This window comes from Podarcis bocagei, assembly GCF_964188305.1.
Source record: "Podarcis bocagei genome assembly, chromosome: 3".
NCBI lineage: Eukaryota > Metazoa > Chordata > Lepidosauria > Squamata > Lacertidae > Podarcis > Podarcis bocagei.
Genome location: NC_138127.1, coordinates 35,887,894 through 35,907,249, shown reverse-complemented (window position 1 = coordinate 35,907,249; position 19,356 = coordinate 35,887,894). Strand labels below are relative to the sequence as shown.

The following is a 19,356-nucleotide window of genomic DNA, read 5'->3' as shown; positions in this document are numbered from 1 at the left end:
CTGCATACAGCACTGATTCTGAAAAATTAAGTTCAGCTGTCTACATGCTTCTGGGTGGAATGCAAGGGGCTAGTGTCCCCATGACTCCCCATGTACAGTGGTACCTCGGGTTACATACGCTTCAGGTTACACACTCCGCTAACCCAGAAATAGTGCTTCAGGTTAAGAACTTTGCTTCAGGATAAGAACAGAAATCGGGCTCCGGTGGCGCGGCGGCAGCAGGAGGCCCCATTAGCTAAAGTGGTGCTTCAGGTTAAGAACAGTTTCAGGTTAAGTACAGACCTCCGGAACGAATTAAGTACTTAACCTGAGGTACCACTGTACTTGTAAATTTAACACTGAAGAAGACTGCCTGAAGAGGGCCATCATACTTTCATTAAAAAAATTGTAAAAGCTGAAGTAAATATTTGAGTTATAGTCTAGTTGGATAATTGTAGTGTATGTTTCTGTTTCTCTTTTGAAGACTTGATGAGAATGAAAACTCAAATGGTTAAGAAACAGATCTATATCTTCCTAAAAGACTGACCCAAACCCTTGACAGATGTTGAAGCTATGATCCATTCTATTAAAATGAAACAAGGGAAAACAACATCTACTTATAAATGATTTATAGTTCCCATAATACAACGCCTACAGTTATAAGTCATAGTCTCCACCTCAAACTATGCTAACAGATGTGTCAGGACAGGAAAAGCAATGTAAATCAAGGGAAGGTGCTAGTGAATTATTAATTTGAATATCATGGAAAATGACACTAACACCCTACTGCTAAGCAAATTTATCTGCAAGTACATTCTGTTTATTTCATTTGAATTTATTCAAAGAAAGGCTATAGTCTTGCAGCCCAATGCTTCCTCAGATATTAGTGGTTTTGATTTTAATGTATATGTACAACTGCAAGAATTTGCACCCAAGCAAATCTGTATTTCTGTGCATATTTACTTAGATGTTTGTCCCACTGTGTTCAAGGCTTAAATCTAGGTAAGCATGCATACAATTTTGGCTTTACAGAACAATCCTATTGCATATTTACCCAGAAGAAAGAACCACTGTATTGTGAATCTTAGTTTGGATAAATTGTATTTAGGATTGAAGCTCAATATATTAAATTAAGGTTTCAGCCCTAAACACACATAAAATCAATTACAGAGTTGGCAGGGACCTTGGAGGTCATCATGTCCAATACTGCTGCTCAGTGCAGAATCTGCCGTGCATAATGCAACTTCATCTCCCTAATAAATAGCCATTAAGCTTCTGTTTAAATAGCTCTAGCAAAGGAAAGAACACCACCTTCTGAGATGTATGTTTCACTGTCAAACAAAACTTACAGCTCTTTTTGGTAGGATGTTTCTCCTCATATTTACCCAAAATATTCTCCACTGAAATTTCCACCTCTGTTGCCCTCCGGAGAAAGAGATAATAAGTCTGTTCTATCTTCTGCATGTCAGTCCTTTAGACATTTGAAAACTGTTATGTCTGCCTCTCTCATCCTTTTATTTTTTATTTTATACCTACACACAATACTTTTCTGTTGAATTTAATTTTGTTGGTTTTAGCCAATGTACCAGCTATTTAAAAACCATCCAACTCTACAATTCTATGATTTTGATATATTATACGGTGTTAGATATTCCTCCCAATTTTGGATCATCTGCAGATCAGATAAGCATCCCCTTCACACCCCGATCCAAGTCATTTATAAAAACAAGAAAAGGAATTGGCCTAGGGTATCTCTGTGGCTCTCTGTTCAATACTTCACTCTATGATGCAGAGCCATTAATGAACAATTGTTGAGTACAATTGTTCAAGCAGCTCTACTTAACACTAGTATAATCCACCCCACATTTTATGATATTGTCAGTGAACTTAATTCTGTGTAAACAGACAAGCAGTGGCTCACAAAGCATCACTGTGAACCAACCTATCATAGTCAGATAATATATGAAAATCAATTAATAACAGTATACAATGTAAAGGCAGAGCAACTGAATTTTCATTTCTGAATAGACACAGATGCTCTGCTTTCTAAATTTCTGTATAACATGCTGTTATATTACAACTTACACAAAAAAACTACTTAAATGAGTAACATGGTGAATGTGTCATCTTCTTGAGAACAGTTTTATTCCCACCCATAATTATAAATGTTTGGCAGCTTAGGTCTCAACTAAGACTTCCACTGCTTTATTACCTTAAAGCTGTATCTTTTCTGTTGCATTTACAAATAAGATGCATGTAAAATCAAAGCTAAAAATTCAAAGTAAGTCTCACTGAATTCGGTGGGATTTATTTCTGAGCATATTTTTATAGGATTGGGCTGCAAGATGTTAGAGAGTTCAACAGGTACTGTATTTTAAAAGCCTCAGGAATCAGGAGTGGTTAATGACTCAGTTCCTTACAGGCATCATATAAAGTGAGTGAGAAACTGTTATTACCCTATAGTGAGAGAAAAGCTCAAGTTCTTGTTTAACTATTCAGCACCCTTAAAAAATACAAAATTGAAGAGTCCCCGTTCCCCCACCCGGTATTTAGACAATCAGACCCAAAGATTATATAAATCAGTCCAAATCACATAAATTAATGAGTGACAAGTTCATTCAAAAACTATTTAAAAAACCTGATTCAATGTCCAATATAAGCTTTATCAGTGCACAGCTGAAGAAAAGTACAAAGGATATTCAACTATCCCCACCCCAGGATCAAATTGCACAATATATTCTACTCCTCAGTGTCTTTAGTAGACGGGATCTAAATGAAATATAACTTTTGATTCCAAAATTTTGTTTCAAATGATTGTTTAATGATGAGGGTGCAGTGCTGTGTTATAATACACGCAATTATCTTACCAGGTTTTCTCATTAAGATAATTCAAGGTGTGGCAAGTCTCACATTTCTTGACACAGCTGTAAAAGTGCACTCATGCCTTTAAATAAGTGCTGAAGGCCACATATTTCAGTCTTCTTTAAAAATAATACTTTGCCCCACAGCACTACACATCAAGCCCCTAAGTCACTTATTCTAGTGATTATGGGACAAAGAAGAGGTAAGAGCAACATATATAAAACTAAGATCCAATTCCTGTTCCTAAAAGTGCTGCAGGGTGGCATCTTGAAATGCAGTTGGACACAGCTCTAAGAGGCAATGAATTGCCCCCCCATACTTTGTGTTTCTTTTTGGAATAGTTAAACCTGCCATAACTGCAGAGGGAGCCGCTTGCCATAAACACCTTAACACATGGGTATACCCTGCACGTCTATGAACTGGGCCCAGTGTTTGAGATATAAAAGCTGGGAGCCAAATGGCACCTTAAACCTAGTCTTCAGTTGCCACAACAGTATGTCTAGGGACATTTTTTTACACCATTACAAAGCAAATGAAGACAAGGTGGATGATTTAGCTGAAAATGGAATAAATGCTATGTGCAAAAGAAAAGTTTTTTAAAACCAAAATACAGTGGTGCCTCACAAGACAAAATTAATCCGTTCTGTGAGTCTCTTCGTCTTGCGGTTTTTTCGTCTTGCGAAGCACGGCTATTAGCGGCTTAGCGGCTTAAAGAAAAAGGAAACAAACTCGCAAGAACTCACAAGACGTTTCATCTTGCGAAGCAAGCCCATAGGGAAATTCGTCTTGTAGAACGACTCAAAAAACGGAAAACTCTTTCGTCTAGCGAGTTTTCGTCTTGCGAGGCATTCGTCTTGCGGGGCACCACTGTAGCAATCAAACAGAAAAGCAGCCTGTAAGAGACGTGGCTGCAGTTTCATTCTAGCAAAAGTAAAAACCAAACCTCTTTTACTTGCAAAAAGCGACTGCCGACCAGTTGATTTCAAATGCTGTCTGGGCCTATGATTCCACAACACAGATCCTTCTAAATTACTCAAGCAAGTAAACCAAGAAAAAAATCACAGCCACTGAGCTATAGACAAATTTGTTCCTGTTCTTGAAAAGGCACTGATTTATCAACTATAGCTTAGGAACTATACAGCCATGCTCAACATAACAGCGATACTCAGTCCAACCCTAGCTAAAAGACCTTCGATAGCAGTACGAGGACAGTCTGAAACTAGAAAACCTCTGCCAGACAAGATGGTTACAAAGGCCAGTAGCGTTACTCAATATAAGGTCCAAACCTCATGCTACAGTTAAGTACTCTGTAACCTTCCCCCAACATTGCAGTTCCTCTCTTAGTCATCATCATCCACAGGAACACCCATAGACTCAAAAGACTGAAGGGCTGGGGAAGGATCCCCTCCCCACCCCGACAGCTGTTTATTTCCTCTGGCAATCATCCTCAAGCTGCTTTCGCTTGGACCTTCCCCCCCCCACTGCATTGGATGGAAGAAAAGGCAGCTTGAGGGAGATAATTATGAGAAGACAAATAGCAGCAGTGAGAGGGTCATGTGGCTCTTCCTCACTTGGTCTTCCTCTACTTGGCAGGGGGTTGGACTCGATGGCCCTTGTGGTCTCTTCCAACTCTATGATTCTATGATTCTACTTCTGACGGTAGCCTCTAGTCTAGAGGTCGTTTTCATTTTTTAATGAATCAAAAAACAACCACTGGGAGAAATTTATATGGAACCCTAGGTAACATTTATTTGGCCCTTAGCCAGATACTTATTACAATAAGCACAATGGAAGTCTTCTCCAAAGAATATATTATTGAGGGCACATAGAAAATGAATGCTATTTAATTTTTTAAAAAAAATATATTCCATAGTAAGACTTATAATTTTTCCCAAGTAAGGAAAACTAACAATGAGTGAGACAAAGGGTGGCAATACACAGCTTCATAATAGAAGCTAACAAGAAGAAAATATTCTATACCAACTTCAGTCACATAAATACTAAGTGGACTTTTGCTGTGGTAGAACATACTGGAGTTCCTGTGAGGTAGTCGAAATATTATACTGGCATGGAATCCATGCAATTAGGATACAGATTTAGCAATTATAATACATGTTATCAAGGGATTTAATGAACATCTTATTGCAACAAGCAATGTAATTTAAAATATGAAACTACTTACAGACTAACTTTTGTTGTGACAGTTCTGGAAACATCAAAGCATGGATTTCTCTCTTTTGCACCATCCAAACCAGAGGTAGTTTGCTTTCCATTTGTAGTTCCCAACTCGCCATTTCTTTGCTTGTCAGTGCGCAGCAAAGCACAGCCATCAGAATTGTTGACAATATCTGGTACCTTAGACTCTGTTCTTCTTTCAGAATGTGACACGGTGCTATTGTCTGTGATGCCTACAGAAGAAATTTTAGGAGTCTCTACAGTGCTTTCACCAGAAGACAGCTTCTCTGCTGAAGTACATTTTGATATTGGATTACTATCTGTTGCACCTTCAATCTGTCGTTTGGTGGATGAATCTTTCCCATGACTCTTCAAGCCTGTGGGTGAAAGAGGACTTGTGTCAGGTTGATTCTTTTTTAAGGATTTCCTCCTGTATGGGGATGAAGTAGGGGTCTGCTGCTTGTTTTTCTCTAACTCTGTCTTAGTAAGTCCCTTGTGATTACTTCCAGTCCTTGTGTCATGGTTAGTTGTGGGAGAATTCATCTGTTGAGAAGTCTTAGCTTTTCTTTCAGGGGTGGTTATTTTTTCTGAAACCAAATCTGAAGCAATACCATCAAAAACAGGTTCTTCTTTTGCAGTATTCTCAGTTACATTTCTGTCCCCATTTGGCATGTCACTGGAGGACTGAGATTTTCTCCTCTTTCCAGATCTCCTTACTGCAGATTTTTTATCCATTGTGTTACTACAGTCGTCTAATACAACAGTCACTGGTTCATTGGAATATGGTTGTTCAGCTCTACGAAGAAAAATATCCAATGTCAACACTCTAGAAGTGTGGGCACGTTCACTGGACTCCAAAATAGATGGTTCCTCTGATGGTGCATATTCTGATTCTGAACATGAATGAACATCCACTAATTCCTTGTGGTTTAATATGTTATGTTCTAGGTCCTCACTGGATATATTAGTTAAACTTCTAAAGAAATCTGGAGTTGTAGTATTTTTTGTGTCAGTGACTAGATCATTCTCTGCTTCCAGTGTCTGAAGTGTAAGATTGCTATCAAATAATGTATTTTTTATTGTCTCACTACTGCTGCGCCAATCAGATGACAATTCACTGTCAGAATTAATTCCTTTAGTGTTCCATTCTGAAACAATATCATTATACAATCGTGTCAGATCCCTTTTGGAGAGATATTCTTCTGTGTCTTTAACAGTATTCCGTATCCTTTCCTGGTCCTGATTGCAAACCTGGTCAATAAGAGATTCCTCACTTTTAGACAGATCTTTAAAGTCTTCAATATCTACTGATGCCAGTGGAGCGATACCCTTGTGAGGCGAACCCGAGCTTGCACTTTTAACACTTGATCTTAAAGAAGCTTCTAATGTGTTTTTGGGATTTTTTCTTCTCCCTGTAGTAAAAAAATTTCCAAACTTTCCCAAAACTGGCTTCTTTTTGTTTTCTTCCTTATAAGACTCTGCAGAGGATGTTTTGGACTGAAAAACAACAAGAAAAGGGAAAAAAAGTTAGACTAAATGTTTCTTTCAAGACACATAATTCATTACTAAACATTTATATGTTGGGAAAAACCCCCCCTGAAATTGAATTGTTCTCTGAACCATAGAATTTTCTATGAAAAGGTTATCTTTACATGTAACATAATCATCATTTTTACTTAAATATAATGATTCACATTAACATAATTATTACGTTAAAGACTTATAATGCAAACATTCATAAACTTCCTCATATCTTTAGTCAAATGAATGAAGCATATAAACACTTACAGGAATTGCTTACATTTTATGTATGCACCTGCCTTAAGCAGGAATGTGTCTTTGATACTGAAGTAAAGGTAAATCAGAGGGCACCTTTAGCAGTAAACTTCTGCAGTAGTTTTGCTAAAATTTGTATGAAAGTTAAAAGTTGTATAAATGTTCCTTTTATCAGCCACAGTTTGTATCACCTTAAAATCTGTGGCATGGATAAAAACAAGCATTTTTTTAGTATTCAAGACAAAAATAAAACAAATTCTAGATTGCAATACATTTAGCCTGAACTATAATCGTTGTTAGGAGATACGTTTAGCTTTCTTTTAAACAAAGCTATTTCCCCCATTCTTTCAGCGTACATCGATAATCCTGTGATATTTGGCAACAATCCAATAATTGTGTTGCGAAAGGACGGAAGCGTTTAAACTCTACAGCCCAGCAAGACGCCATGCGACCAACTGCCTAGATAGGACGAAGATCCATCTCCAGTTCTTTCCGCGCGCTCACCTAAAAAAAAGCATCTGGATGCCACGAGGGCGGCGGGGCCCTGGGCTCTCAATTGAGGCCCCTGCCAGCTTCAAGGGCTGCCGTGATTGAGCGAAAGCGGACTTCGGCCCCAGGTGCGCGGTTTCCAACCAGCTAGCTCTTGCTCCCTTCAGGTCTACGGCTAGGGCATCCTTGCCGCCCAATGAGAGGCAGGAAGCGTTTGTAGTCCCCCCACCCCACCCTTCGGCAAGACTGGGGAGATAAGGCTCCTCTCTGGCCCGCAGGGATTTCGCGGCAACTTCTCCCGCGCGCCAACGACGTCCATTTCCCGCCCTTCTCCGGCCCACTGAGAAACCGCGCTGGGTTTGCTTTGTACTCACTAGCTAATGACCGCTCGCTCGCGCTCCTCCTTCGACAGCCTCAGTCCGGAGCTTGCCGGCCACCTCAGAGGAGCTTCCCGTTTAGTCGGCGCGGGGAGCTCTCGAGAGGAGAGCGCCAAAGCCGGCTCCTGCGGAGGCGCCAACTGTCTGAATGCCAGAGCCTGCCTGCCTGCCACACCCGGCCGCCCGAGCGAGCGGTGCCCGCCTCCGCCTGCAGCGCCAACAGCAGCTGCTCTCTCCCTGGCACGGGCGCCTCAGGTAGGACGGCGGAGTTCCGGTCACCGCCCATGGGGTCCGCGCCGAGGAGAGCGCGACGCTGAAGACGGCGCACGGAAGAAGGAGCCACGTGGGACCTCGGCGCCCGAGGAAGGAAGGGCGTCAAAGAGAGAGGTTTCCCTCGTGCCTCCTCCATCCAGGTCAGGCCTACAGCAGGTAGAGGAATCTGGGACATGTATCAGAGCGCAAGTCTCAAAGGACGCGGCTTCCAGGCACGGCTGAGCCCCAGCATCTTTTGGGAGTTAAAGAGAACCCCACACGCCCTCAGAAATCAACCTGAAGTGTAGTGGAAGACATTTGATCCCCTGGTCACTCAGCCCCGAAAAACCTGTTTCCAGCGCATCTCGTGTAATAAGAGAGTGCATGTCTCCTTTTAAAAATTAACCACTGGCAGCAGGAGGAAGGGCGCGCCATCATTTCATGAGGGCCTCTCCAGCCTAAGTAAAGGCAGAGGAAAGCGTAAAGGCGGAGAAGGCTGATTGCTCAGAGGTGCCAAGGAGACAGGCAGAATTTTCTAGAGGTGAAAAGGGAAGGGTGCCAACAAACACAGCAAATGCCCATGAAATGCAAAGATATTTCCACGCTGCTGATTGCCCTGCACAAGTCTGAGCAATATGAAGTGCTTTTCTGCCCAGCCTATTTCCATCTATTCAGGACAAAAAGCTGCCTCAAGCAAAACCGACAAACTTTGATGTGAAAAGCCAAGAGCTCTTGTTGGATTTAAAACAAACAAACAAAAAATCACTGCCAACATGCCATGTCTGAAGTTGCCTTATTTATAAAGCAGCAATTTCAAAAAAGTCTGGTATGAATGTAGTGTTCTGATTGAACAAACTTTTCCACTTCCATTACCCTCACTCCGTCCCCAAAATTACTTACTTTATTGTTTCACTTATACACAGGGGGAGACAGAAGAGGCACTAGCAAATAAATTCTTTGTACATATTCATGAAATGTATATACCAGAAAGCTTTTAGCTTCATTTGTCTAAAATGCAAAATGAGCACTGCAAAACAAACTGAACAGCACAGGAAGGCAGCGTTCTTATACCTGCTGAATTGCTTTTGCAACAAAATACAATTTCTGCTGCTTAATTGATCACAATGACAGTCAATGGTCATTGCTATTCAGTAGACTAAGATGTATAAATTCAGAAAGGTGGAGCCACTCCCACTAAATCAAAATAAGTGGGAAGCTCTACCAAGGGCACTTTTTTTTCAAAAGTCTAGATTAAACAGCCTGCCTCTGACTGGTTAAAATAATTAGACAACCTCCACACAATCAGCTCAGAGAAAAGGAAGCCAAAACCCAACCTTGCCTTTGCAAGTAGTTGTAGGGCGGATTGTACCGTTACAGATGCTGGTTAACAGTACCCTTTAAGTCTGTTTTCATATTACACTGCATGGGTTTAGACTCTAGATCAGAGCTTTCCAAACTTTTAATGTTGGTGACACACTTTTTAGACATACATCATTTCATGACCCAGTAATTCAGTTTTACTAGCATACTGGAAGTTAAACTAACCCCTTTCCAGCCCCAATAGGAGCATTCGCATGACACACCTACAAACTGCAGCTGGCACACTTAACATGTCATGACAGAGTTTGGAAAACTCTGCTCTAGATTATGTTCCCCTTGGACTGTCCCTTCAGTAAATGAAAGCTGTGGCCATCCAGATAATGTTGGACTCAGTCTCCCATCAACACCAGCCAGCATGGCTAGCAGCCAGGAATGATGGAAGTTCTAGTAACAAGGGCCACAGGTTCACTACTCTTATTACCCAGTGGGATTTCCTAAGCACATCTTTACTGACCAACAGTGCAAGACAAACTTCCAGTCATAGTTCACTTGACTCTGCTTCTTCTATTCTCTTTCCTCTAACTTGCTATCTGCTATGGACTTTAAGCTTAAACAGAATAAGTCTTTTGCAAGGAGGAGCTAAATTCTGTGACCTGTGTAGAGGCAGAGTGATTAGTTTGTTTATAATTCTACTGTTAGAAGGAGAGGCAAGGAACTCCTTCCATTTCTCAGATTTCATTAGGCAAGTTCCATGTCCTTGTTTCTGCAGCTTTAAAGACTATAAATTTGTTTTGAAAATTAAGGAGGAGATCCTTTTGAAGCTTTTACTCAGTACCAATTGGGGAACAAACATGGTTTATTAACTATGGATACCCATCAATGAATTCTGCCCCAGCTCATCTCTTGACAGTGCTAATCGCCTTCACTTATGAATGACAAGTGAACTTGTGTCAACCAGAGCCAGTTACAAGCCTTAAGGCCACAGCAAAATATGTCACTGAATATTTGCCATTGTTCCTGATATGTGATGAAATATAGCTTGGAGAGTCTGTCAGCTGCAGGGCAGGGCAGATTAATGTCATGAAAACAGACTCTTTAAAAACGACACAACCCAATCAAATTTAAACACTGATTTAAGTTGGTGACTGAAGTTAAAAATGATTAGCTTTTTAGACAGATTGTGTTATGTCACTTTCACATTCCTCAGCTTTGTTTCTAACATAATAATGTATAAAAAGCAGCTGTTAAAACATTAAGCAACAAAACTTTATGTGTTTCTGTTTTAGTCTGCACAGTGAAAGCAACAGAGTCCTAAAAGACTAAGTTTTAATCAGAATAGATCCACTGAAAAGTACATGACTAAGTTAGGTCCATTCATTTCAATAGATCTACTCTGAGTAGATCTATTCAGGGCAGGGGAAGAGCAGATGCCTCTGGCTAATATTAATCCTGACCTTTGTGTATTAATGTTTTATACATACACTATGTGCATCACACACTTCTAGTATGGGTATGAGAAATAAAGCTTTCTATAAGTCCAGAGTCCTCTTCTGCAGAAAAGATTACCATATTTTTCGCACCATAGGACGCACTTTTCCCCTCCTAAAAAGCAAGGGAAAATGTGTGTGCGTCCTATGGAACGAATGCAGGGGGGAGGCAGGCAGGAAAAGCCCCCAAGAGCCGCACACAAGCTCCGTGCGCTCTTGCGGGCTTTTCCACAGGAGGGAGAAGGGACTGACTGGTGGCATCAGTCCCTTCTCCCACCTCCCAGAAAAGCCAGGAGAAGCCGCGATCTCTTTAAAGGGGTTGTGCGGCTTCTGCGGGCTTTTGGGAGAGGTGAGGGAATCCCCCCACCTCCCAGGAAAGCCAGGAGAAGCCGTGCAGCCCTTTTAAACTGCGCGCGGCTTCTCCTGGCTTTTCTGGGAGGTGGGAGAAGGGACTGAATCCCCCCACCTCCCAGAAAAGCCAGGAGAAGCCATGCAGCCCTTTTAAAGTGCGCGCGGCTTCTCCTGGCTTTTCTGGGAGGCGGGAGAAGGGAATCCCCCCCACCTCCCAGTAAAGCCAGGAAAGCCCTGTGCAACCCCTCCGCCAAGGAGAGGCTGCACAGGGCTAAAGGGGAACACAAGCAGCGAACAGAATCCATCCCGCTCGCTGCCTTGGCTTGATCCATAGCTGCGCGCAACCCCTCCGCCAAGGAGAGGCTGCACGGGGCTAAAGGGGAAGCCAAAACAGCGAGCAGAATCCATCCCGCTCGCTGCCTTGGCTTGATCCATAGCTGCGCGCAACCCCTCCGCCAAGGAGAGGCTGCACGGGGCTAAAGGGGAAGCCAAAACAGTGAGTGGGATCCATCCCGCTCGCTGCCTTGGCTTGTTCCATAGCTGCACACAACCCCTCCGGCAGGGAGAGGTTGTGTGCAGCCTGTATGCTGCTCTTTGGGTCTGCGGGGGGGGGAGATTTTTTTTCTTGAATCCCCCCCTAAAAACTGGGTGCGCCCTATGGTCCGGTGCGCCCTATGGTGCGAAAAATACGGTACCTGTTGTACATCTGCAAGATGTGCTGATCTGATCTTTATTTTTCTCTTTCCAGTCAGGCTCTGATGAGAGTGGGGGTGGATTTCGTGATGCTTTTGCATTGCATGTAATCAAATCATTTTATCATTCCTGATATAGACAAAGGAGTTACTTAAATGACTTTTGCCATGCAGTTTGTCCTTGCATAGCCTTTAAAAAAAATAAGGAAGTGGGGAGTCAGACCAGAACCTTGGGGTGGGATGAGGAGGCCTCTACCACAGTCACAGTTGTAATTGCCTATGCCTGCTATTCACTATGGGAGCTTTTCTCAGAAGATAAATGGTGAAGTAGGGATTCTGATCCAAATCATAGCAGGGGCTAAGGGTTATCTTTATGAATCATTGTTCCAAATTTGGAAAATATCCAGATGAGTGATTCATTCAGAACCACAGGGCAACATGGTTATTTGCCTTCTGATAAGCCTAACTTTTACACAGTATCAGAAAGTAAATATTTCTAAACTAGGGGCTCTACCTTGCTTACTGTGCTCATCAATCTCACTGTGATTCTGCCCACATTAACTTACTAGAGAGCAGCCTTTCTAAACCTTGTACCCCCAGATGTTGTTGGGCTACAACTCCCATCATCCCTAGCTGGTGGGACCAGTGCTCAGGGATGATGGGAGCTATAGTCCAACAACATCTGGGGACCAAAGGTTGAGAAGGGCTGCCCTAAAGCTTCCCTTTCCCAACCCATGCAATGACTAAAGCTCACTTTGCCCCTTCCAAACCCCATTTCTGAAGCAATTTCTCTCTTCTATCCTTCAGCCCCTCTTTACGTGCATTTTCACCCGCACCCCATGTCTATGGCTCCTCCTCCTCCTCTACTGCAACCCCACTTGCACAACCCCCATGATAACCTGCATCTTTCTCCTCCCGCACACTGCAACTTCTAAGCACCCTTTTCACCTACTGTCCAATTATGCAGCCACCACCTAAGCCTATACTTTAAACCCTTTCATGCCCCTGCTTTAATCTTCAACCTCATTCCCATGCCTCCTATTATTTTTTGCAACTCCATTTGCACCCTAATTATGATTGTCACTCCTTTTTCCTACCTCCTCCTTCCTCTTTTTTCAACTCTCTTGCACTCAGACCACCCCACATTTCCATGCCACAGTGCCTCTCCTATTCTGCAATCCCCTTTGCACATGAGCCCTATGTTGATAGTGTTAGTGTATCATTCAAATGATACAGTAAGAGCATTTACTCACAACAATAGCAGATGTTTGAGTAAAGTGGAGTGGCACTGAGGTTAAAAAAAGTGGTTTTAAACAATGACAGAGATTTGAGTAAAGCAAGGATGGAGTGACAGAGTTGTTGTTTTTGTAAGACAAAGAAACCAGTTTTAATCAGGAGAAATGGTAGAAATGGGTACAACACAGAAGCTAACACAACAGAGCTATTCCCAAATCCCTTCTCACTCTATTCAAACCTTGTTTTAAACTGCCAGTTCCACCCCACTCAGTTTCTCCCCTGCTCACTCTACTCAAACCTCTGCCATTGTTTAAAATCACCAATTTTTCCTTCAGTCTTCCTTCATTCCTGCTTTATTCAAATCTCTGCTGTTGCTTAAAGCCGCCATTTTTCTTTCAGTATTTTACCCAAATACGCATTGTTTCCTTGTGCATGTTTGTGCCCCTTCAACCACACCTGAACACTTTTTATTTTATGCCTCCAAAATCCGTTTTGATATTTACAGGATAGTAGACAGAGCTTGATTGACTGATTATTTAATTTCTATACTACTTAATATATTTAAAATATCTCTAACAGTGTGCAAAAAAGAAGCAACACACAACATAAACAATATATTACAAAAATGCACAGTTATATATAAAAATATTACGTTAATGCAAAGTTACTAATATATATAATAATTCATTTTCCTTCTGACACTGCTCCCTCTCAACCCCCAGATTCTCATCCAAGGTCCAAACAAATTCTCAGCTCACACACAAAATTCTCAGAATGAGAAGAGCTCCTGGAAACAGTGGGCGTCCTTTTTATGGGCAGGTCCAGGGTGGATGGTACTTCCTCAGGCTGCCCACAGCTGAGTCCCATTTAGCTGCACTCTCCATACCCAGTTCCAGATGCAGCAGGTTTGTCAAATTTCCTAGGGAGTCCAAAGGATAGGGAAAGAGGCCTCCTTCCACTCACAGTTCTTTCTCTGTTCTCACCTCTTATAATTTTCTTGGGCTCCACTTCAGTTGGGTTTTTCTACAATCTCCCTCATTGTTTGTGCAATACAATGTGTTTTTCTCCCCTTAATTAGTGCTTCCTCACCCACCATAAGTTCTGGAAACCAGGGGTCCCTTGTGGGCACGAGTATAGGTATACGTTGGATTTTTTTTAAAAAAAATGTGCCAGTGCAGAGCTAAACAGAATGTTTCCAATATTTCAGATTTGCTCAAAAACCAGTCAAAAATTTGTGTGTATTGCTGCAAGCAGGGCAATTTTTTAATACAGCTATTTTTTGAAATAGCCTTTCTCTGCAAAAAGAATGGTTTAAAAATAAAATCCAAAATTACCACAAACATGCCTTCAACAACAACTGGTTGCCCGGCAACATTCTTTGCTTTGGGCTGATGGAAACAAAATTAAAGTAGGGGGGGTGGCAATAGATGGCACTCAGTTAAATCTCACCATGCGTGAAAGAAAGAAAGAAAGGCCCATATGGTTCAGTAACGTGCAACTTTATGTTGGATTTTCTTCCCTTATCATATTACTGTATCTGCTGATTGGCAAAATCAAATCTAGTTAAGGAAAAGCCACCTCACCAAAAAGCAAGAGAGATAAATCTCCATTAAACTTTGGTGTGCACAAGTGCTTTACAACTGCTCCAATAGAGAGGTGAATGGCTTTGTGATTGACACAAGTGCTGGACAATCAGTGCTGCACACACAGATGCAGTTGCTTCATTGATGACACAAGGACCAGCCAATCAGTACTGTGAACACTCAGCTTCTCCTCTAAACCAGAAAAACAGGATCTTCCTTAGCTAAATACAGGTGAAATGACAGTATGTGTTTCTGAAATGCATTGAGTTCACTTCCAAAGCAGGTTCAGTGCTCAAGCTGCCTTCTGCATACCTTGACTGGCAGATCTTAGGGTTCTAATGAAAAATGAAATAGCTCTAACAAGTCTAAGGTCCGCTCATCCCGGTTATATGGAGATTAAGAACAATGAGGAACTGTATTAAAAATGCAGAAAAGGCATTAACTTGGTTTCCAGAGCACAACTGTTGCCCACAGTTTTAGAAACTGCTTTATGGAATCATCTGTTGCAAAGAAGCTTACCAGTCATTATCACTTTTTTTAACAAAAGGAGTGTCACAGTCTTCTTCACTGTGTGCAATAATGCATTATCAGCTATATGTTCAGGCTTGAAAATTGATACTTACCTAGTTACCTGTGATGAATAATAATAGCCTCCTAAGAGCAAGGCAGCAAATAATTACATAAGTGGGTTATTGTGTTTTCTTTTAGGATATAAATGGGAGGCAAGCTAATTTTTGTGTGTGAACTAGTACATTTTTGTACTTGTTTTCAAGGGTACACTGAATACAGAACATAAACAAGGCAACCAGAGTACCTGAAGAACCTGAGTGCTCAGCAAATTCTTTGAGTATGCTTCTATATGTTTCTTGGTCAGAAAGGGAGGATAGAGGGGATCAATATTTGAGGTCAGCAGAATGCTCTCTTCCCCTGGTGTGTGTATGTGTTGGTGAGGCAAAAGAGATAAAATAGGATCCCCAACAGGCTTTGTTTTGCTTTTGGGGGATCCTTTTGTCTGCACTACAACAAATATGTTGGATTGGGTCAAAGTCATATTTTTGCTTGTATTTGCATTGTAAACATGTTAACACAAGTATATTCTAATGAAGAGAAACATAAATAAGTTTGATTTTTCTTCCATAACATAGCCAACAAAGAGAGAGAGAGAGATGAAATGAAATAACTTAATAGAGCACAATGAATGACAGAATGACAAGACAGAGCTTAATTGGGGAAGAAGAGAGAAATCACAGAAACAAAAATGATTGGTCTTTATTTCTAAAAAAGACCCCCCAACTATGTTGCATAATGCACCATGGTATTTAAACTTTTTAAACAGCTACACTGATCTAGTTTGTGTTTGCACACTCAGGTTTTTCTTATAAAACACTTTCCCACAAAATCTCAGCTAAGAAAGTAAAATCTTGCATATGACCATTTCTTAGGCTTCTTTTAACAATATGGTTGTGTTTTGATTTTGCTTTAAACATGTACCTTGGTGTTAAGACTGGCTTTACCAAGGAATCAGGAGGAGGGACAACACTGAGCTCCAGAATGAAATTAGATGAGAATCCCAGTACTACTTGTTATTTCCTTCAGAAATCATAGCTTAACCACCATAAAACTGACCATATTCCTACATTTAGCCACAGTTCAAAGCTACAGTTCTCAGAGAATTTATCGGAAAAAGCAAAATAAATTAGGCATATTGTTTCATCAATAAAAAATATTCTAAATGACTAAGCCTTCCTCTATCAGAAGAAAGACAAATTTTGCTCTATGTGACTTACTTCCAAGATGAAGCCCAAGTTTATTTGTTGAGCCATCCAGACAATGTAAAGAGGAAGTTATGAATGAAAGTGAAATGAAATTCTTCATGTTTATTCAAGTGATTAGAAAACACTACAGAACACAGTACAGTAAGCAAGGTTGGGAAGACATGCCTGATCTCAGCTTCTACACGCACAACAGCAAAACATGTTCCTAAAGCAAATTCCTCATTCTACTTCTGTTGTAATTTCATAAAACACAACCAATGACAATTCCCCGCCGCCGCCCCAAATGTCACACAGGATAGGCTTTATGGCTAAACTCAGAAAAAGATAATATCAAGTCAAGAAACAATATAGACATTAAAAGTATTAGCTGTCTTACCATTGTGATGTTCAGTTTTGCTTTTTTCAGAACAGCAAGCAGAGAAGGATTTGAAAGTTGCAGTCATGTGTGCATTAATGCAATACATCTATTAACCCTGATCCTCCCACCGCTTAGCTGCCTTTTTGATTTCCTTCCAAGAGACTCTCATAAACAAAACACTGCCCAAGCTGACTGATATGTTCCATTCAGTACACAGACGCAGTTAGCATCCACTTAAGAACATGAGTCACAGATTGAGACACCTGAAAAATAATGGTGAAGGAAACAGGTATTTTTCTAAAAGCACCTCCCCAAAAGATAGAAACTTATTACAAAGAATTAGAGAGGGAGATTTCAATAGATACCTTAAGTCCTTAATTATCACAGCAGGTATTGCAAGCCCTTTTAAAATATGTAAACAAATATTTCACATAAATTAGTTCTCATTAGCATTCCAGGTGTACAATTCCAGGTGTACAATTCCAGGTGTACCACTCAGTGGATTTGTAACTGGCTGACTGACCGAACCCAAAGGGTGCTCATCAATGGTTCCTCTTCATCCTGGAGAAGAGTGACTAGTGGGGTGCCACAGGGTTCTGTCTTGGGCCCGGTCTTATTTAACATCTTTATCAACGACTTGGATGATGGACTCAAGGGCATCCTGATCAAATTTGCAGATGACACCAAACTGGGAGGGGTGGCTAACACCCCAGAGGACAGGATCACACTTCAAAACGACCTTGACAGATTAGAGAACTGGGCCAAAACAAACAAGATGAATTTTAACAGGGAGAAATGTAAAGTATTGCACTTGGGCAAAAAAAATGAGAGGCACAAATACAAGATGGGTGACACCTGGCTTGAGAGCAGTACATGTGAAAAGGATCTAGGAGTCTTGGTTGACCACAAACTTGACATGAGCCAACAGTGTGACGCGGCAGCTAAAAAAGCCAATGCAATTCTGGGCTGCATCAATAGGAGTATAGCATCTAGATCAAGGGAAGTAATAGTGCCACTGTATTCTGCTCTGGTCAGACCACACCTGGAGTACTGTGTCCAGTTCTGGGCACCACAATTCAAGAAGGACACTGACAAACTGGAACGTGTCCAGAGGAGGGCAACCAAAATGGTCAAAGGCCTGGAAACGATGCCTTATGAGGAACGGCTAAGGGAGCTGGGCATGTTTAGCCTGGAGAAGAGGAGGTTAAGGGGTGATATGATAGCCATGTTCAAATATATAAAAGGATGTCACATAGAGGAGGGAGAAAGGTTGTTTTCTGCTGCTCCAGAGAAGCGGACACGGAGCAATGGATCCAAACTACAAGAAAGAAGATTCCACCTAAACATTAGGAAGAACTTCCTGACAGTAAGAGCTGTTCGACAGTGGAATTTGCTGCCAAGGAGTGTGGTGGAGTCTCCTACTTTGGAGGTCTTTAAGCAGAGGCTTGACAACCATATGTCAGGAGTGCTCTGATGGTGTTTCCTGCTTGGCAGGGGGTTGGACTCGATGGCCCTTGTGGTCTCTTCCAACTCTATGATTCTATGATTCTATGATTCTATGATTCTATGAATTAAAAGTAGGGTTGATGGACAGGGAGGCGCAAGTAGCCACATTTCCTACTGCCTTGTTTCAGTATAATGTTTGTATACTGATACAAGTTATTTAGCTGCTTCACAATATATACATAAAATACATTTGAAACCACAGCAAGTTTGCTCACCTCTCTTGGTGCAGCAGAATTGCTGGACAGAAGAATCTTCACTGGGGCCCCGACAGTGGAATTCAAACAGCAGTGCCCTCCTGATAGGTGGAGGGGGCATAAGCCCCCGCCGCCTATCAGGAGCTGGATCTTAGCCTGCACCCTGCTTTGGCGAATGGGGATGCAGGCTGGGAGGTGGGCTGTGCCAGGGGGCGGAGCAAATGGAGCCAACAGTGGGCTTCCCTCGGATCCGCCCCTTGCCCATTTAAGCAGCCCACACCTGGGGCACAGCCTGTTTGTTCCTGTGCTGGATATTTATATATGATACAAGTTATTTAGCTGCTTCACAATATATACATAGGATACATTTGAAACCACAGCAAAATATAGTTAATTGAAATGAGAGTGCAGAAGACAATTTTCTCCCAATCACACTACACTCTCATAGGTACAAACAATATTTTAAAACTATACTGTGAGAATATTGATATTAACACAATGCTGTGTTGAAGTATTGCACACATTTTATCTGCATAGTCCACTAAAGATAATGGCTGCATCGACCATACAGATGGTTTGTGTATAAAGAAGGCATGAAATCACAGCAGTTGTAACATCAGAAAAACTGAAAGAAAACCTTTTTTGCTGAACAATCTTGACTAAAACCCCGTTTTCAAGACAGATTTTTTTTAGTAAAATGCCTCACCCTATTCTGGATTCAAATCAAGATATATGTTCTTGGAAAAGCAGTCAATGTTGCCGACTGCTCTTTCTGCATTCCTATAGGTTTTGCAATTTTGCATTATCTTCGTACAATCTCTTCTCATAATTAAAAAAGGCGGCTGTGGTTGTAATTCAGAATTGGGATTGAACAATGTAATAGTTCTGTTACTGAGTTTTAAAAACCACTTTGCAGCCTATTAAAAATTATAAAACATATGAAG

At 41.4% G+C, this 19,356-nt stretch overlaps 2 protein-coding genes across 2 annotated transcripts in view; one reads left to right on the top strand and one right to left on the bottom strand.

Moving 5' to 3' along the window:
* Nucleotides 1-7,171, top strand: part of RTN4IP1 (reticulon 4 interacting protein 1) — a 97,228-nt gene extending 90,057 nt beyond the window's left edge. Inside the window, exon 12 of the mRNA XM_081186622.1 lies at nucleotides 7,144-7,171. Within this exon, the coding sequence (XP_081042748.1) occupies nucleotides 7,144-7,156 (13 nt within the window). The 3' untranslated portion in view covers nucleotides 7,157-7,171. The remainder of the gene's footprint in view (nucleotides 1-7,143) is intronic.
* CRYBG1 (crystallin beta-gamma domain containing 1) overlaps nucleotides 1-19,356 on the bottom strand; it is a 92,067-nt gene that overhangs the window by 34,232 nt on the left and 38,479 nt on the right. Inside the window, exon 3 of the mRNA XM_081186539.1 lies at nucleotides 5,024-6,513. Within this exon, the coding sequence (XP_081042665.1) occupies nucleotides 5,024-6,513 (1,490 nt within the window). The remainder of the gene's footprint in view (nucleotides 1-5,023; nucleotides 6,514-19,356) is intronic.